The 17,378-nt window shown below is 30.2% G+C and overlaps 2 protein-coding genes across 2 annotated transcripts; one reads left to right on the plus strand and one right to left on the minus strand.

The window, feature by feature from the left end:
- The first annotated feature begins 233 nt into the window (after positions 1 to 233).
- Positions 234 to 5,936, plus strand: LOC123266307 (small G protein signaling modulator 3 homolog). The gene is made up of 5 exons (XM_044730491.1): positions 234 to 469; positions 1,230 to 2,222; positions 3,068 to 4,036; positions 4,731 to 4,891; positions 5,449 to 5,936. Exons 1-5 carry the CDS (start codon positions 401 to 403, stop codon positions 5,639 to 5,641), a joined length of 2,385 nt encoding a protein of 794 aa, XP_044586426.1. The 5' UTR covers positions 234 to 400; the 3' UTR covers positions 5,642 to 5,936.
- A 656-nt stretch (positions 5,937 to 6,592) lies between these two features.
- Positions 6,593 to 8,251, minus strand: LOC123265276 (glycerate kinase). Its single transcript, XM_044728965.1, has one exon. It carries the CDS (start codon positions 8,222 to 8,224, stop codon positions 6,593 to 6,595), a length of 1,632 nt encoding a protein of 543 aa, XP_044584900.1. The 5' UTR covers positions 8,225 to 8,251.
- Positions 8,252 to 17,378: the final 9,127 nt, after the last annotated feature.

Raw genomic sequence — 17,378 nt, forward strand, 5'->3', positions numbered from 1 at the left:
ATAATTTGTGACTGACCTTAGAATTTTTTAGCACTAAAATTATTACAAAAAAAAATTATTAAATACCTCCTAACTTAAAAATTGTAAAAAATGACAGATATCAGCTGACTTCAGTATCAAGACTAGTTCATAAAGTCCCGGGTAGGTTAACTTTGACAGCTCTGCTCTCTGGTGGTGAAGGTCGTAAAAATTAACTCCATAGCAAGTAGTAAGGGAAAATAAATAATATTTATATTTATAAATATCAATATACGTCCCAGCTGTCAAAACTACTGTTGTTGATTATAAAATAAATAAATGAAAATAATTTTATCGATGTTAAGAAAATAAAGTTTTATAAAAATATAAAATACTTTATTACATAGTATTTTTATCAGAGAGTTTTAGATTTATCACAGTAATGGATTTAGCTAAGTCGTTGTTTAATGTTAGGGATCACGAAGGTTATGTTGGAAAAGAAGATCACAATGTAAGTATTATTAAAAAACAATTATGTTATGAATTAGCAAGACACTTGACAGTTTTTTAATTTTTTTTTTTTAAATAAACTAGGCCTAAAAAATTGTTTTTAAAAAATTGTATTTACAATTTTTAATGACATTAAATTTAGCTGTCACTTGACCATTTTTTAATTTTTTTTTAACAAACAAATTTGTTCCAAAAAATTATTTTTAAAAAATTGCATTTTTAATGTTTTATAATTTCTATATAATAATAAAATTAGCCGACATTTTTGATTTTTTTATTTCGCTTAATTTATTAAATTATAACTAAAAAATTGTACTTATAGTTTTTGAATTTTAACTAATGAATTTTTTTTTTTTTTGTAATAATTCTTTAATAAAAAAAATCATAAAAATTCTTAGATGTCGGCTAACTTTATTTTCATAATTTCTATATGTCTAAAGTAATTTATTTGTTACAAAAATAATTAAAATGATTAAATATCTGCTAAATTAATTTTCATAATTCTTTTAGAGCTTTTAAAGATAGAATTTTTAAAATAAATTTTTCTTGCTACAATTTAATAATTAAAAAAATTAATAACTTTATAACAAATAAATTATTTTTAAAAATTCAATTTTTTACAAATAATTTTTTTTATAAATAAAATTACGAAATTCTAAGTGACAGCTAGCTTTAGTGTCATAAAAAATTATCAGATGTCTTTTAATATAAATATCATAAAAAATCTTAAAAAAAAAACTTACTTAAAATTTTTATTATAGAAAAAACTTGAAACACTTGGGTCTGAAGATGAGTACGACGGAGATTTTAATGAATCGAGCGAAGACCTGATATCTCCAGTACCAGGAGGCCCGTTTTCAGCTCTGACACCGTCCATGTGGCCGCAAGATATCCTAGCAAAGCTCAACCAGCCAGAAGACCCAAATTCTCAGCCCGACTACAGGTTCGACGAGTTTGGCTTTCGAGTAGAGGAAGAAGACGGCCCAGAACAGAATTCCAAAAAACTCCTGGGAGTGCCATTCGTCGAGGACCCACAGCACAGACAGCAGTGGCTGACCCTAATGGAGTTCAGTCGTTCCCAAGAAATCCCAGAAACTCTGTGGCACCGTACAGACCAGCGTCTGCCCAGAACTGACAAGCTGAGAGAGATGGTAAGACGTGGAATTCCTCACTCGCTTCGTCCGAGAATCTGGATGAGGATGTCCGGAGCTCTGCATAAAAAAATATCCTCAGACATGAGCTACAAGGACATCGTAAAGGCGTCGAGCAGCGACGCGCTGATGACCAGCAAACAAATAGAGAAAGATTTACTGAGAACTATGCCAGCGAATGCCTGCTTTAGCAATTTACACAGCACGGGAATCCCAAGACTGAGGCGAGTAATGCGAGGCTTGGCTTGGCTCTACCCGGACATTGGCTACTGCCAAGGAACAGGAACCATGGCTGCGTCTCTGCTGCTGCTCCTGGAAGAAGAGGACGCGTTTTGGATGATGGCTACCATTGTCGAAGACTTGCTACCTGCTTCTTATTATTCTTCTACACTTTTGGGGGTTCAAGCAGACCAAAGAGTCCTGAGGACACTTATCGCTAATTATTTACCTGACATTGATCATGTTTTGTCGCAGCATGATATAGAATTAAGCTTGATCTCGCTTCACTGGTTCTTAACTCTCTTTGCTTCAGTTGTCCACATGAAAATTCTGCTGAGAATCTGGGACTTGTTTTTATTCGACGGCTCGATAGTTTTATTTCAGGTAATATAAGTGGCAGTCAATTTTTTTTTTATTTAGTTTTAATGCCAAGGTGTTGTATGTACAAATAAGTACAATCAATTTTGGAGTATTACTAAAATATATAAAACAGATTGCATTAAAAAATAATTATATTAAAGTTAGCTGTCACTTGGCCATTTTTTAATTTTATTTAACAAAAAAATTTGTTCCGAAAAATTATTTTAAAGAAATTACATTTTTTATTTTTTAAAATTTCTAAATATCCTTTTTTTTATGCAGCAATTTATTTGTTAGAAAAATTATTAAATATCGGCTAATTTAATTTTAATTAAAAAATAACTTCCCGATTTTTGAAGATTTTCAATTTTCTTAGCAGGAAGTTAAAAAAAAATGTACATCATATTATTATGTACAACATGTAATTATATTATTTTCCAGCATACTAATTTCTAATTATTCATTACTAAATAGAAAATCAAATAATTTAATTTTAAAAGTTTCTAAACTAAGAACGTTTACAATTTCAGTAAAATCACAATTTTTTAATTTTGTTTAACAAACAAATTTGTTCCAAAAAATTATTTTTAAAAAATTGTACTTTTTATTTTATGATATTAAAGTTAGCAGTCACTTGATGATTTTTTAATTTTACTTAACAAATAAATTTTTTCTGAAAAATCATTTTTTTTTTAATTTCTACATGTAAATTTTTTTTGTCATAATTTATTTGTTAGAAAAATTCTTAAATATCTGCTAAATTAATTCTCATTTTTATTTTTTACAATTTCTAGATGTTAATTTTTTTTTGCTATAGTTTATTTATTAAAAAAATTCTTAAATATCTGCTAAATTAATTTTTATTCCAGGTGACCTTCGGCATGCTGAAAATTCGAGAGTCGGAGCTTAAATTGCTAGAAAATTCAGCGCAAATTTTCAACGCGCTGTCTGACATTCCAGGAGACATTGATGATGTAGACCAATTATTTGAAGTTGCACTGGAGGTCAGTGGATCTTTGACAGATGTCCTTATTGAGACTCACAGGCGACGGCATCTAGCCTACCTAATGGCTGACCAGGGTGGTCTGGTTGGTAATCCAGACGCAGTACCAAATTTACCGAAGCAACACCTCAATAAGCGGCAAATGAAACGCAACAAGTCAGTCCTCCAGACATTTTTATTCGGCAGCGACGACAGTGAAGAGGATGCTAAGTCTAAAAATATAAGACAGACGGAAATTCTCGTTGATTTAAGAGAAACTATTTTACAATTAGCAAGACACTTTATAAATGTTGATCCTAAATTGACTAATGTGTCTTTAATTGCTGACTACACCATGGAGAGCCATTCGAAGGACCATGATAATTATGTCAATGTCTCGCGGACTCGCAACAGAAGAGCTAAAGCGTTGCTGGACTTTGAAAGACACGATGATGATGAATTAGGATTTAGAAAAAATGATATCATAACTATTATTAGTCAGAAGGATGAACATTGCTGGGTTGGTGAATTGAATGGACTTCGCGGCTGGTTTCCGGCTAAGTTTGTTGAGCTGTTGGATGAGAGGAGCAAACAGTACACGTGCGCTGGAGATGATGCTGTTAGTGAGGCAGTTACTGATCTTGTTAGAGGAAGTCTCTGTCCGGCTGTTAAGGCTTTTCTTGAACACGGGATGCGCCGGCCGTCTTTCCTTGGGGGCTCTTGTCATCCCTGGCTGTTTATTGAAGAAGCTTCGACTCGGGAAGTTGAAAAAGATTTCAATTCTGTCTACAGCAGGCTTGTTCTTTGCAAGACGTACAGGCTTGATGAGGACGGCAAGGTTCTTACGCCTGAAGAGGTTTGTTATTATTTTTATTAATTACTAGAAACTTTGCAGTCACTAAGCAAGCAAAATTTTGCTTTATTAAATAATGACTTTTGTTAAATTGCACTTTACTTTCTTAAGTATTGATGTTTTTAAAGATATAAGCTCATCCTGATGTTACACTTCTCAAGAGCTTTCATTTGAGTACCCACATGCATTTTTGATATATTTTTCATATATACATATATATAAATATATGAAATATATGAAAAATTGATGTGGGTACTCAAATGAAAGGTCTCGATGAGTGTAATGTCGGGATGAGTTTATATCTTTAAAAATGTCATTAGTTCACAAAATATTTATTAAATTGGACTGTACTTTCTTAACTATTGATGTTTTTAAAGATATAAGCTCATCCTGGTGTTACACTTATCAAGAGCTTTCATTTGAGTACCCACATGCATATTTGATGTATTTTTGATATATACATATTCATAATATATATAAATATATGAAAAATTAATGTGGGTACTCAAATGAAAGGTCTCGATGAGTGTAACATCGAGGTGAGCTTATATCTTTTAAAATGTCTATAGTTCACAAAATACAAGGTTATTTCTTAATTATGTATCTAAAGATAGATCTGATTATTTTTTTAATAATATAGATTAAATAAATATTTATTTATTGTATTGAATTAATTGTTTAATTTACTTTTTTTTAGTTACTTTATCGCTGCGTCCAGGCTGTTAATTTAACCCACGATAACGCTCATGCACAAATGGATGTTAAACTCCGATCGCTAATTTGTTTGGGATTAAATGAACAAGTTTTGCATTTATGGCTTGAGGTTTTGTGCTCTTGTGTTGAAATTGTGCAAAAGTGGTAAGTGATAAAAAAAATTATTTGATTATATTTTTTTATTAGTTATTATTATTATTATTATTATTATTGTATATTTAATATATGAAGATCGGTGTTTTAAATTTAATAAATCAAAGATAGTTAATATTATAAACCAGCTCCCCGATCCAAATTGTTAAAGAATGACTAATTTTTCATTATTAATTGTCCACCATAATATTTTATCGGTATGAAGTCTCAATACGATCAGAGGAAATTTAGGTGACGATAACAATTAAAATTTGTTTAGACAATTATTATTAGAGAAAGATGTAATTCTTTACTCAGTGTAACTTTTTTCAGTGACTGAAAAAATAATTCGGACAGCTCAGACCAGGACTCGAACCTGGATCTTTTGGTTACGCGTCAAATGCTCTACCAGTTAAACTATCCGAGACCTTTCCGTAATTACTATTCAGTTACCTATTAAGTTAGACTGAGTAATTCTCATTTGGCCAGAAATTTTTAATGTATATTTAATATATGATATAATATTTAGTATATTTATTATTATTATTATTATTATTATTATTTTACAGGTATCAACCATGGAGTTACATTAATAGTCCAGGCTGGGTTCAAGTAAAATGCGAATTAAGAATTCTTAGTCAATTTGCATTTAATTTAAATCCTGACTGGGAATTACCAAGAAAAAAAGAACAATCACAACCCTTAAAGGATGGTGTTCGCGATATGCTTGTTAAACACCACCTTTTTTCTTGGGATCTGTGAGTTATTATTTATTTTTTTCTGGAAATTTATCTTAATCACAGTTTATTTATTCATCATTTTGTTCTCATAATTTAATTAAATATTGTGAATTAATTAACGAGATATTTGAGTACCTGCAAGAGCACACGCATCCATAACTATGATAATAAATCCTAATAAGGATTTTTTTAATAAGATTTTTATTTAATAAACCAAAGATAGAACAGATTAACTTAATAGATCAATATTTTATTAGATAATTTTTTCCGTCCTTTTATCAGATTTATAAAACTATAAAATTGTTCACCAATAATAAATAAATTTTCATGAAATTTGGGGTTTAGACTTACAACATTAATGTTATAAATAATTAAAACTGTACTTTAACTTATTAGTTTAAATTATTGCTATTATAAATTGTTGAATAAATTCAGAATTTTTATCTTATTGAATAACAAATATAATTATGTAAAAAAAAATCAATGTATATACAATATATTAATTTGATTGTATGATTAATTTTATTTATCTCAATCTTATAGATAAAGTGAGAAAAATGGCGTGAATAAAAAATTTTTTCAACTATTAAATTTATTAATTTTATTTTCCTATTTTTTTTTTCTATATAGAGTTAAGAAATAGATCATTTTATATCTTGCAAAATTTAAAAATAAATATTGAAAAAAAATTTTATCAATTTCGTACTTATTAATTTGGACAGAAAATAAATAAAAATAATTTTTTGAATAATTTATATGAAATTCATAAAATAAATTATAAAAAAAAATTTTAAATTGAATATTTTCATAAAAATAATTATTTACAAAATAAATTAAATTACGCGTAATTTTTATTACCTATAAATTATTATTTTTATTGAAATAAAAATTTGTTTCTAATTTTAATATTATAAATTTTTTAAATTGAATTTTTTCATAAAAATAATTATTTATAAAACATAAATGTGACTTACTATATATTAGTAAAAAAATCATGTTTATCCATAGAAACCCTAATTTTTTTATCACTTTCTTCAATTAAATTTTTTTTTTTAATATAAATAAAATGTAAGTCCATTACATTAGTACCAGTGAGTCCAGTTTTCACCAAATCACAGCCTTTATTAAACCTAGAATAAAAATTATAAGAATCATTATTCTCCAAAACACTATCAACATCAACAAGTCCCATCTCTTTCTCAACAAATTCTCTAATACTTAAACTTCCACCCTCAGCTTCATTTAAAAATTTACTCTTCATCATTTCCACCAATTCGTTTGCCACCGAATAGATCTCAGCGTAACCAAACGCGCCAGAAGCATCAGTCGGTCCATCCTGGCCATCCGTGCTAGCACTCAGCAGTACCACATCAAATAAATTAAACAGTTTCTCAGACTCAGCAATTTGAAACCAGTCTTTTGAAAATCTCAAAGCAAGTTCTTGATTTCTTCCACCTTTTCCCGAGCCGGTTACCAGCACCGAAGGTTCTCCACCCGCAATAAGAACCAATCCTTCTTCAACGTCTTTAGTAGCTTGATAAATCTCTTTAGCTTTGCTGCTTAGCAATAATAAATCAGGATCATTTTTTATCAACTCATTAAAATTTTCTATTGAAATTGATTCGTAAAAAGTTTTACAAATTAAGCTGGATAATTTAGCGTACATTTTGCTAATTTGTGTAATTAGTCCTTGAATATTATTAAATAATATTACAGAAGTTAATTTTTTGCGCGTACATTCAAGCTTTGCATTTTCAATTGCTAATAAATTGTTGCCAATTATAAAATTTTTAACGCGATTAATTTCTTGTTTAGAAATTGGGTCAGAAAAAAGAATTGTTTTTAAATTATCACTCAATTGATTCAAAAGATTGTATTTTATAAATATTTTCTCAATAATATCAACTGGTATTAAATTATTGACTGTTGGTCCACTAGCAATTAATTCCATTGGATCATCAATAATATCTGATAATATTAATGCAATTACAAAAGCGGGATGAGCCATAAAAGCTAAACCTCCGGCTTTAACAACCGATAATTTTTGCCTAACTAAATTAACTTCTTTGATATCTGCTCCTGAATTGAATAATTTCCGGGAAATATTAAGCTTTTCATCAAGAGTTACAGGTGGCTTAGGCATCGACAATAAAGCTGAACCACCGCCTGATATCAAAACTATCAAAGTGTCAGTTTCATTTAATGATTTAACCAACTCAATTATATCCCGGGTTACTGACACAGTATCATTATCTGGTTCATTATTGATACTGGTCTCTACATAATTTATTACACCAGGGACTGTATTATTTAATATATTAAAATGATCCTTTGAGCCTCTTGGTATACTAACTATTCCTTTCATCAACCGATTACCCAGTAGCTTTTCCAAAGCTACTGCCATACCCGTCACGGCTTTTCCAAAGCCTACGACGTACACGTTATCTGTCATGGTAATTACTTCATTGTTTATTATTAAATTGTTATTGTTTAGTTTTACCTTTTGGGAAATTATTTTGTGAGGTTTCACTGAGTCTAAAGCTGCGAAGTAAATTTCGCTTAGATTTTTTTTTTCTTCGTGGAAATTTTTTTTTTGCTGGGACATTTTTTTTGGGAATAAAATAGTTTTGTTTAATCTAAAAAATAAAATATTTTTTTATTAATGAAAATTAATTTAACATGAGAATTAATGGAGCACATATTTAAATTTAATAATTTTAAAAATTTTATAACAAATTATGGGAAAAAAAATTGACATTTAGAAATTAAAAAAAATAAAAAATGCAATTTTTTTTAAATTATTTTTTGGAATAAATCTTTTTGCTAAATAAAATTAAAAAATTTTCAAGTGACAGCTAACTTTAATGTCATTAATTTGACAGATATTTAATCATTTTAAGAATTTTTTTAATAAACAAATTATGGCAAAAAAAAATTAGAGTAAAAAATTGACATTTGTAAAATAAAAAAAATAAAAAATGCAATTTTTTAGAAATAATTTTTTGGAGCAAATTTATTTATTAAAAAAAATTGAAAAATGGTCAAGCGACTGCTAACTTTAATTTCATTTGACATTTTGAAATTTGAAAAAATAAAAAAATGTAAGTTTTTTAAAGAAAATTTGTTTGATAAAAAAAATTTAAAAAATGGGCAATTACCTTTTTATCATAATTTTTTTGTAAAAAAATTATTTAAATTACAATTTTCTAATGATCCAATAACACAAATAATAATACACTTGTCAGATTTCATAGATTTAATTATATTTATAAATATATACTGTAAGTACATAAACTTTTTGAGGTTAATTGGATCATTCCCTACTCTAGATATTATTATGCAATTTTTTTTAGATCTTGATCTTGATATCAGCATTCTAGTGATTACAACTTAATTCTTTATGGAGTATGAGAAAAATAAATTTAACTGTCATGGCGACTTTGATAGATTTAAATTAAAGTTTTCATAAATTTCAAATTTAAGCGTGGAAATTCTGGAAATTATTTTTATAATAATTTTATTGAAATAAAGTTCTAAAAAAATTAAGTTAGCTGACTTATAAAAATTTTTAAATTTTTCTTTATTGAGAAAATTATTACAAAAAAATAAAAAAAAAATGTTCATTTGTAAAAAACTTGAAGTGCAATTTTTAAAAAATATTTTTTAGTTCTAATTTAATAAATGAAAAAAAAAAAAATTTCAAGCATCAGCTCACTTAAGTATTATAAAAAATTTATATTAATTAAATTATTGATAAAAAAATTATTAGAAATTTTTTTAATAATTTTTTCAATTGTAATTAATTTATTATAAAAATAAAAAAATTTGACAGCTGTCAGCTGACTTCATTATTGTGAATAAAAGACAAAAATGTGACATTTAATTTGTCAACTGTCAAAAATATACTCAGTAAATTTATTTCAACTTTTAACATAGTTTGTTTTTATCTTAAAATTTTTTAGATGGTAATAAGTTTGTAGAAGATAAAATTTTAAATAAAAAAGCCGAAGAAAACAACTTGATTCTTGGAATATCTTGGAATATCTGACTAAGTACTTATAGAACCAAAACGTCAAACTTGATTGAAATTGAAAATAAACAACATCACCGATATCTTTGAAGTTGCTTAGTTTACGGAAATACGCTAAGTGGCCACCTTTAGGTTATTATGATTAAGTCTATAAAAAATTCAAATAAATTAGCTTCTTCTAACCAGAAAAAAAGTTTAATCCTCCAGTTTTGTTAGAAGAATTTCTTAAATTAAATTCTTATTGAATAAATAAGTTTGGACTTCCGTATCTCGTCAGTTATTGTATTCACAAATTTAATTTATTAAAATTGTTCATAGAATTTAAAATACTCAAGACTGTTATGTGTCACACTTTTAAACTAAATAGCTTCCAATGCAAAGTTATGGATTTTTTTCTATGATAATCTAACATTTACAACTAAATGACTTATTATTTTTATAAAATTAAAAAAAAATGAAAATTAAGCTAGTTGACATCTAAAAAGTTTTTAGAATTTTTTTCAATAAAAAAATTATTGCGATAATTTTTCAATTTTATTTAAAAATCAAATTTTTTCTGAAAAATTATTTTTAAAAAATTGTATTTTTAATTTTTTTTAATTTCTAACATGTCAATATTTTTTTCTCCTTTTTTTGGCGATAATTTATTTGCTTAAAAAAATTATAAAGTATCGGCTAACTTAATTTTTATAAATGTCATTTGTAAAATAATTTAAAATAAAGTTTTAATTCTACAGACCATCAATAAATTGGAGTGTCATCGAAATAAATTACAACAGAACAAAATATTTAATGTAAGTATGAATCATTAAACACGTTAACCGTTAAAACAAACGGTTGTAATTATTTATATAAAAAGTTAAATAATGTTTGAGTGTTGGATGATAAATACAACGGCTGATGAGTCTTCGGATAATTATAGGGCACGGAAATGGACTTACACCTGTCATGACAAATCGTGAGATAAGCAATAAGTTTTTTCATTAAAATTTAAGCGCGATAAACTCGTTCGTAGTTTCGTCGATTCTGTATTCTGTTTATTATTATGTACTGATAAACTTTTATTTACTAATTCATTAATGAGTATTGATTATATGTTTTCAGAATTTTTCTCTCTATTTTTGTTTGACATCTTCAGGAGGCGTGTCAGTTAATAGTTTGTCTGGATATTAACCAGTATAGTCCTATCAGAGCCATAATCATAATCTAAATCGATGCAAATATGAAAATTAAGTTAGCCGACATTTAAAAATTTTTAAGATTTTTTTTCATTAAAAAAATGATTATAAAAAAAAGAAAAAAAAAATTTCATTTGTAAAAAACTTTAAAAACTGTAAGTGCAATTTTAAAAAAATATTTTTTTGTTCTAATTTAATTATTAAGAAATCATCAAAAAATTAAAAACGTCGGCTAACTTTAGTATTGTGATGAAAATTAATAATAATAAAGCTAGCCGACATTTTTTCAAAATTTAATTAGCCGGCATTTAAAAATTTTTATAATTTATTTTGCTGAAGAATATTTTTTTAAAAATTAAAACAAAAATTTTCACATGTAGAAAATTTTAAAAATTATACGTGGAATTTTTAAAAAATAGTTTTTTAGTTCTAATTTTTAATTAATAAAAAAAATCAAAAATTTTTGAGTGTTGGCTAACTTAATTTTGCTTAATTTATTAAATTTTAACTAGAAAATATTTTTAAAAAATTGCACTTATAGTTTTTCATGTTTTTAATAAATGAAAAAAATTTATTTTTATTTTTTTGTAATTATTTATTAATAAAAAAAATCATAGAAATTTTTTTTATTGAAAAAATTAGAAAAAAAATTCTATTTGTAAAAAACTTGAAAAACTTTAAGTACAATTTTAAAAAAATATTTTTTTGTTCTAATTTAATTATTAAAAAATCATCAAAAAATTAAAAACGTCGGCTAACTTTAGTATTGTGATGAAAATTAATAATAATAAAGCTAGCCGACATTTTTTCAAAATTAAATTAGCCGGCATTTAAAAGTTTTTATAATTTATTTTGCTGAAGAATAATTTTTTAAAAATTAAAACAAAAATTTTCACATGTAGAAAATTTTAAAAATTATACGTGGAATTTTTAAAAAATAGTTTTTTAGTTCTAATTTTTAATTAATAAAAAAAATCAAAAATTTTTGAGTGTTGGCTAACTTAATTTTGCTTAATTTATTAAATTTTAACTAGAAAATATTTTTAAAAAATTACACTTATAGTTTTTCATGTTTTTAATAAATGAAAAAAATGTATTTTTATTTTTTTGTAATTATTTATTAATAAAAAAAATAATAGAAAAATTTTTTATTGAAAAATTAGAAAAAATTCTATTTGTAAAAACTTGAAAACTTTAAGTACAATTTTAAAAAAATATTTTTTTGTTCTAATTTAATTATTAAAAAATCATCAAAAAATTAAAAACGTCGGCTAACTTTAGTATTGTGATGAAAATTAATAATAATAAAGCTAGCCGACATTTTTTCAAAATTAAATTAGCCGGCATTTAAAAATTTTTATAATTTATTTTGCTGAAGAATATTTTTTTAAAAATTAAAACAAAAATTTTCACATGTAGAAAATTTTAAAAATTATACGTGGAATTTTTAAAAAATAGTTTTTTAGTTCTAATTTTTAATTAATAAAAAAAATCAAAAATTTTTGAGTGGTGGCTAACTTAATTTTGCTTAATTTATTAAATTTTAACTAGAAAATATTTTTAAAAAATTGCACTTATAGTTTTTCATGTTTTTAATAAATGAAAAAAATGTATTTTTATTTTTTTGTAATTATTTATTAATAAAAAAAATCATAGAAATTTTTTTTATTGAAAAAATTAGAAAAAAAATTCTATTTGTAAAAAACTTGAAAAACTTTAAGTGCAATTTTATAAAAATATTTTTTTGTTACAATTTAATAAATGAAAAAAAATAAATGTTGGCTAACTTTAGTATTATTTTAAATCGTTGGAATTTTTTTTTTTAAACTTTAATATTAAAGTTACAATTTAATAATTTTTTATATTATACTTACCAAGGTAAAAAGTATCTTTGTTTTGTGGTCGGATTTTATCTTATGTGTTGTACTTTATTACTGTTTCTTATAACTAAAGCGAATGAATTCCTTTCAGCCTCGTTTGTGGTGGCGAAATATTATTCTCAGAATTATTGGCCGTGGAATAAAATTCTAAGTATAAATAGAAGTAAAAAAAAAAAAAAAATTCTATTTTACACAGGAGAAAAATAATTTTTTTTAATTAAAATTAAATGAATGTCATAAGTGATTTGTTAATATTCTCTTTTAAAAGATTAAATTTAGCTACTAGGTTTTAACTTAATTAAGCATACATATAAATGAAAGTATTATAGCCGGGTGTAAAGTACTTCGCTATTTTTATACTTTATTAAAATTTTGCTTTGCAAATTTAATATTCTCTTAAATCATCATTACTTTAAATTATTACGAATTTAATTAATTTATTTCAGAATAAAAATAAAAGGTCTTTAATGGTATAATTAATCCGAGATATAACAAACAGCTGAGGTGTAATTCATCTATTAATACAATATTTCCTCTAAATGTGATAATTCTGGTGAAGTTAATAATTACTGGCCTTCATGAATAATGTCCGATTCATCGCTTTGGCGTCAATAGGTAACTCATTAAATTTACTTTGCATTATATATTAGCTCTGGTAGTCGACGGCGTAATTAATTTGACCCAGTGATTGCCAAATTAAGAAGAATTAAAAATATTTTGACTTTTTATAAATTGTGACCTTTAATTAAAGGACACATTTTATTGGAAAAGGATAAATATATAAAATTAATTTTTTTTATTTTTTTATTAAAATTATTAAATATTGCAAGACTGCTTTTAAATAGAAAAAAAATATTAAGAGTAATATTTGCAATTTATTAAAAATACTTTTGAGTAATTAAGAAAACCTCTTAGAAAAATAATTAATACTAGCAACCTTGCAGTCACTATGTGACTGCCGTGACTTGTGAACTATAAATAAGTAAATAATGATTTTTGTTAAATTACACTGTACTTTCTTAAATATTGACGTTTTAAAGGATATAAGCTCGTCCCGATGTCACACTCATCAAGAGCTTTCATTTGAGTACACACATGCATTTTCATATATTTTTTATATATACATATATATATAATATATATAAATATATGAAAAATTGATGTGGGTACTCAAATGAAAGCTCTTGATGAGTGTAACATCGGAATGAGTTTATATCGTTAAAAATTTCAATAGTTCACAAAATATTTGTTAAATTGCTCTGTACTTTCTTAATTATTGACATTTTTAAGGATATAAGCTCATCCCGATGTTACACTCATCAAGAGCTTTCATTTGAGTACCCACATGAATTTTTGATATATTTTTCATATGTACAGATATGTAATATATATAAATATATGAAAAATTGATGTGGGTACTCAAATGAAAGGTCTTGATGAGTGTAACATCGTGATGAGCTTTTTTTTTGGGCGAGAGGAGGGAAATCTTCATAGACACCGGCTAGATGTTGGTGATGTTGGTTGCCGGTAGTGTGAGATTCTTACTCACTAAAACCCTCCCCTCTCTTGTACCTGATACTGCGGGACCGCGTTAGCATTACTTCGCAGCACCAGGCCCCCTCCACGCTGCTCCTGCAGCTTATTTCTCCGTTTCATCTTATTCCTCCGCTTCTTCTTTTTCTTCTTCTTCCTCCTCTTTTCTCTTCTCCAGCAGGACCTCTCTTACATATCCCGTCATTGCTGTCCAGTTGTCTGTCGACGTCAGCATCCAAGGGACGACGTCTTCGGGCCTTTGAGGCACTTCCTTCTCTTCCCGCCAGCGCAGTCGTATTTCAGACCAACGTTGGCAGTCGAAAAAGGTGTGCTCAGCAGTGTCAGCAACTCCCGGACAGTAAACACAGTAAGGATCGTTTCGGATCCCCATACGATGTAGGTAGGCATTGAACTGTCCATGACCAGTAAGGAACTGTGTGAAATAGTAGTCTACCCCCCCGCAGTCCCTCAGTACCCAGTCACGGATCTGCCCAATAAGTCTATACGTCCAACGCCCTGTCTCCCTGTTTCCCAGCGCTCTTGCCAGAGCTCAAAGGTCTCCTCACGTTCGCGGGTTCTCACGTCTTTCATGAGTCCTTCGCCAGCCCGCCGGGCATCCCAGATCCGCTTCCTTTCGAGACCCAGTAGGTCGATTGGAATTACCCCCGAGATGACCAACACAGCTGCCTCTGAGACCGTTCGATAGGCGCAGGCTATCCTCAGCGCACCTCTTCGTTGTACCGATGCCAGTTGCTTCCGATATTTCTCTACTTTGAGTGCCTCTCCCCATATCTCTACTCCGTAGAGCATAATCGAGTTAGCGACACCCATGAGAGCTCGTCTGCGGCTGCTCCTTGGTCCCCCGACATTTGGCATAAGCCGGGAAAGATTTGCCACCGTCGTTGCTGCTCTTGTGGCCACACTGACAATCTGGTCTCGAAACGTCAATTTCGAGTCTATTGTCACTCCGAGGTATTTCAGAGCCCCCCGACTCTCGATGTGTTGATCCACAACTTGAGTCTGGAAGGGGTTCGGAAACCACCTCTGAGCTGTGAGTACCACCACCTCCGTCTTCGCGGTGGCCAGCATCAACCCATGATCGTTAAGCCATGCGTTGATGGAGGCCGCAACAAGCTTCACCAATCCCTGCGCTTCGCCTTCGTTCCGCGCAAGTATTAGTGCTGCCACGTCGTCAGCAAAACCCTCCAGCTTTACCTCCTGCGGTAGATCTAGGCGCAGAAGTGCATCATAAAGGATAACCCAGAGTTCTGGTCCGAGGATTGAACCCTGCGCTGCTCCTCCACTCAGCTCCTTCATGACCTGTCCTACAGTAGTCTCATACATCAAGTAACGATCACTTAAGTAATCATTTATGATGCGAATGAGATACTCCGATAGACCTAATTTCCGAAGCGCCCTCATTATATCCGGCCATCTTGCCGAATTAAATGCATTTTTGACGTCAAACGTCATCATTATGCATACTGGACGGCACTGATGATGACCCGTCCAGGCTTGTTTAGCAAATGAAAGCGCTTCCGAAATGGCACCAATTGTACTGCAACCCGGCCGAAAGCCATGTTGGTTTTCAGCCAGGCCACCAGCATCGGTCACTTCTTTCCGCAGTCGATTCCTAATAAGGGCTTCGAAAATCTTCCCTGCGACATCTAACATGCACAGTGGTCTGTAGGACGAAGGTGTATAGGGTGGACCTTTACCTTTATCCAACAGAACCAACCGTTGCAGTTTCCATCTTTTCGGAAAGACTCCAGTCGAGATGCAGGCGTTGTAAGTATCAAGGAGCAGTTGTTCATGCTTTTTTATAAGGACCTTATAGGCCTCGACGGGAATGCCGTCAGGACCCGGGGCCTTACCTACCTTGAGGGACTTAACAACTGCCCGCAGCTCCACTGCTGTGAAAAGTGGGCACTCGTCATCGGATATTACACCTTGAGTGCATACCCGTTTTTCGCGATCGGGAAACAGAGTTTGGACTATTTCCTCCATCCTATCGGGTTCCATAGGAGCTACTGAACCGCGACCAACAAATTTGCGAGTGACGATCCGGTAGCCATTGCCCCATAGATCCTCATCCACTTCTCTGCAGATCGCCTTCCAGCACCTCCCTTTGCTCGCCTTGATCTCCGTGACGAGTCGCTTCTTCGCCGCTTTGTACTCGTCGTTCTTTTGCTGCCCAGTATCTCGCTTTCGCGACCTAAGTGCTTGCCTCCGCAGACGCAAGCACTCAGCCCTGAGCAGCGCAATTTCTGCTGTCCACCAGTAAACCGGCTTCCTTCGAGAGCTTGCGGAACGGCGAGGCATAGCAGCGTCGCACCCTGCAACGATCACTTCCATCGTTTGACCGACAAGTGTCTCAACATTTTCGCGCGACTCTGCAAAAAAGTCAGGAAGCGTGTCAATTCTATCTGAGACCGCATTTTGAAATGCGCCCTCATCCAGGAGTGACACCCTCCATCCTGCTTGCTTCATTTGTCGCTTCGGCACAGTAGGTGGGTTACCCCTCACACTGTTGACCGTATACGAAATATATTGGTGATCACTTGCCGTATACTCCTCCAAAACAGCCCAGTCTGAGATTACTCCCGCTGTCCGTTGAGTAGCAAAAGTTATGTCTAAAATCGACCAACGCGCGCCAACTCTCCGGAAAGTGGGTGTATTTCCCTATTCACAATGACAAGGTCGAAACCTGCCGTCATGTCCAGGAGCTCATCACCCCGCGTGTCACTATAATCCATTCCCCAATCGATCGACTTTGCGTTGAAGTCACCACCTATCACTATCTCTCCTTCAAGATGGCGGACTACTCGTTCGAGATTGTCAACCCTCTTTCGGAAATCTACAATAGGCTCGCTGTGGGTGAAATAACACGACACGAAGGTAACTGCTGGTGTCTCGACCCACACAATGCCGTCCCTCGATCCACTGTTACGCACAGAAAGGCGACTTCGATCCGGAATCCAAATTGCCGCTGTGCCTGTAGGGTCACAGTACCAATTCGTCCCAGACACAGAATGGTATTGCTCTGATACCAGAACAATATCCATTCCGTTGTTACGATTTCTAGCGTAAAGCATATCAAGGGCCAGTTTGCACCGATGTAGATTCACCTGCAGCACC

The sequence above is a fragment of the Cotesia glomerata genome, linkage group LG5, assembly GCF_020080835.1.
Source record: "Cotesia glomerata isolate CgM1 linkage group LG5, MPM_Cglom_v2.3, whole genome shotgun sequence".
Lineage (NCBI taxonomy): Eukaryota > Metazoa > Arthropoda > Insecta > Hymenoptera > Braconidae > Cotesia > Cotesia glomerata.

What these genes read in the sequence shown, in the direction of transcription:
- LOC123266307 (XM_044730491.1), top strand. Translation starts at nt 401, where the DNA reads ATGGATTTAGCTAAGTCGTTGTTTAATGTTAGGGATCACGAAGGTTAT. An exon ending in AGGTTCTTACGCCTGAAGAG is followed by an intron (nt 4,037 to 4,730) that starts GTTTGTTATTAT and finishes ACTTTTTTTTAG; the next exon opens with TTACTTTATCGCTGCGTCCA. An exon ending in GTTGAAATTGTGCAAAAGTG is followed by an intron (nt 4,892 to 5,448) that starts GTAAGTGATAAA and finishes ATTATTTTACAG; the next exon opens with GTATCAACCATGGAGTTACA.
- LOC123265276 (XM_044728965.1), bottom strand. Translation starts at nt 8,224, where the DNA reads ATGTCCCAGCAAAAAAAAAATTTCCACGAAGAAAAAAAAAATCTAAGC.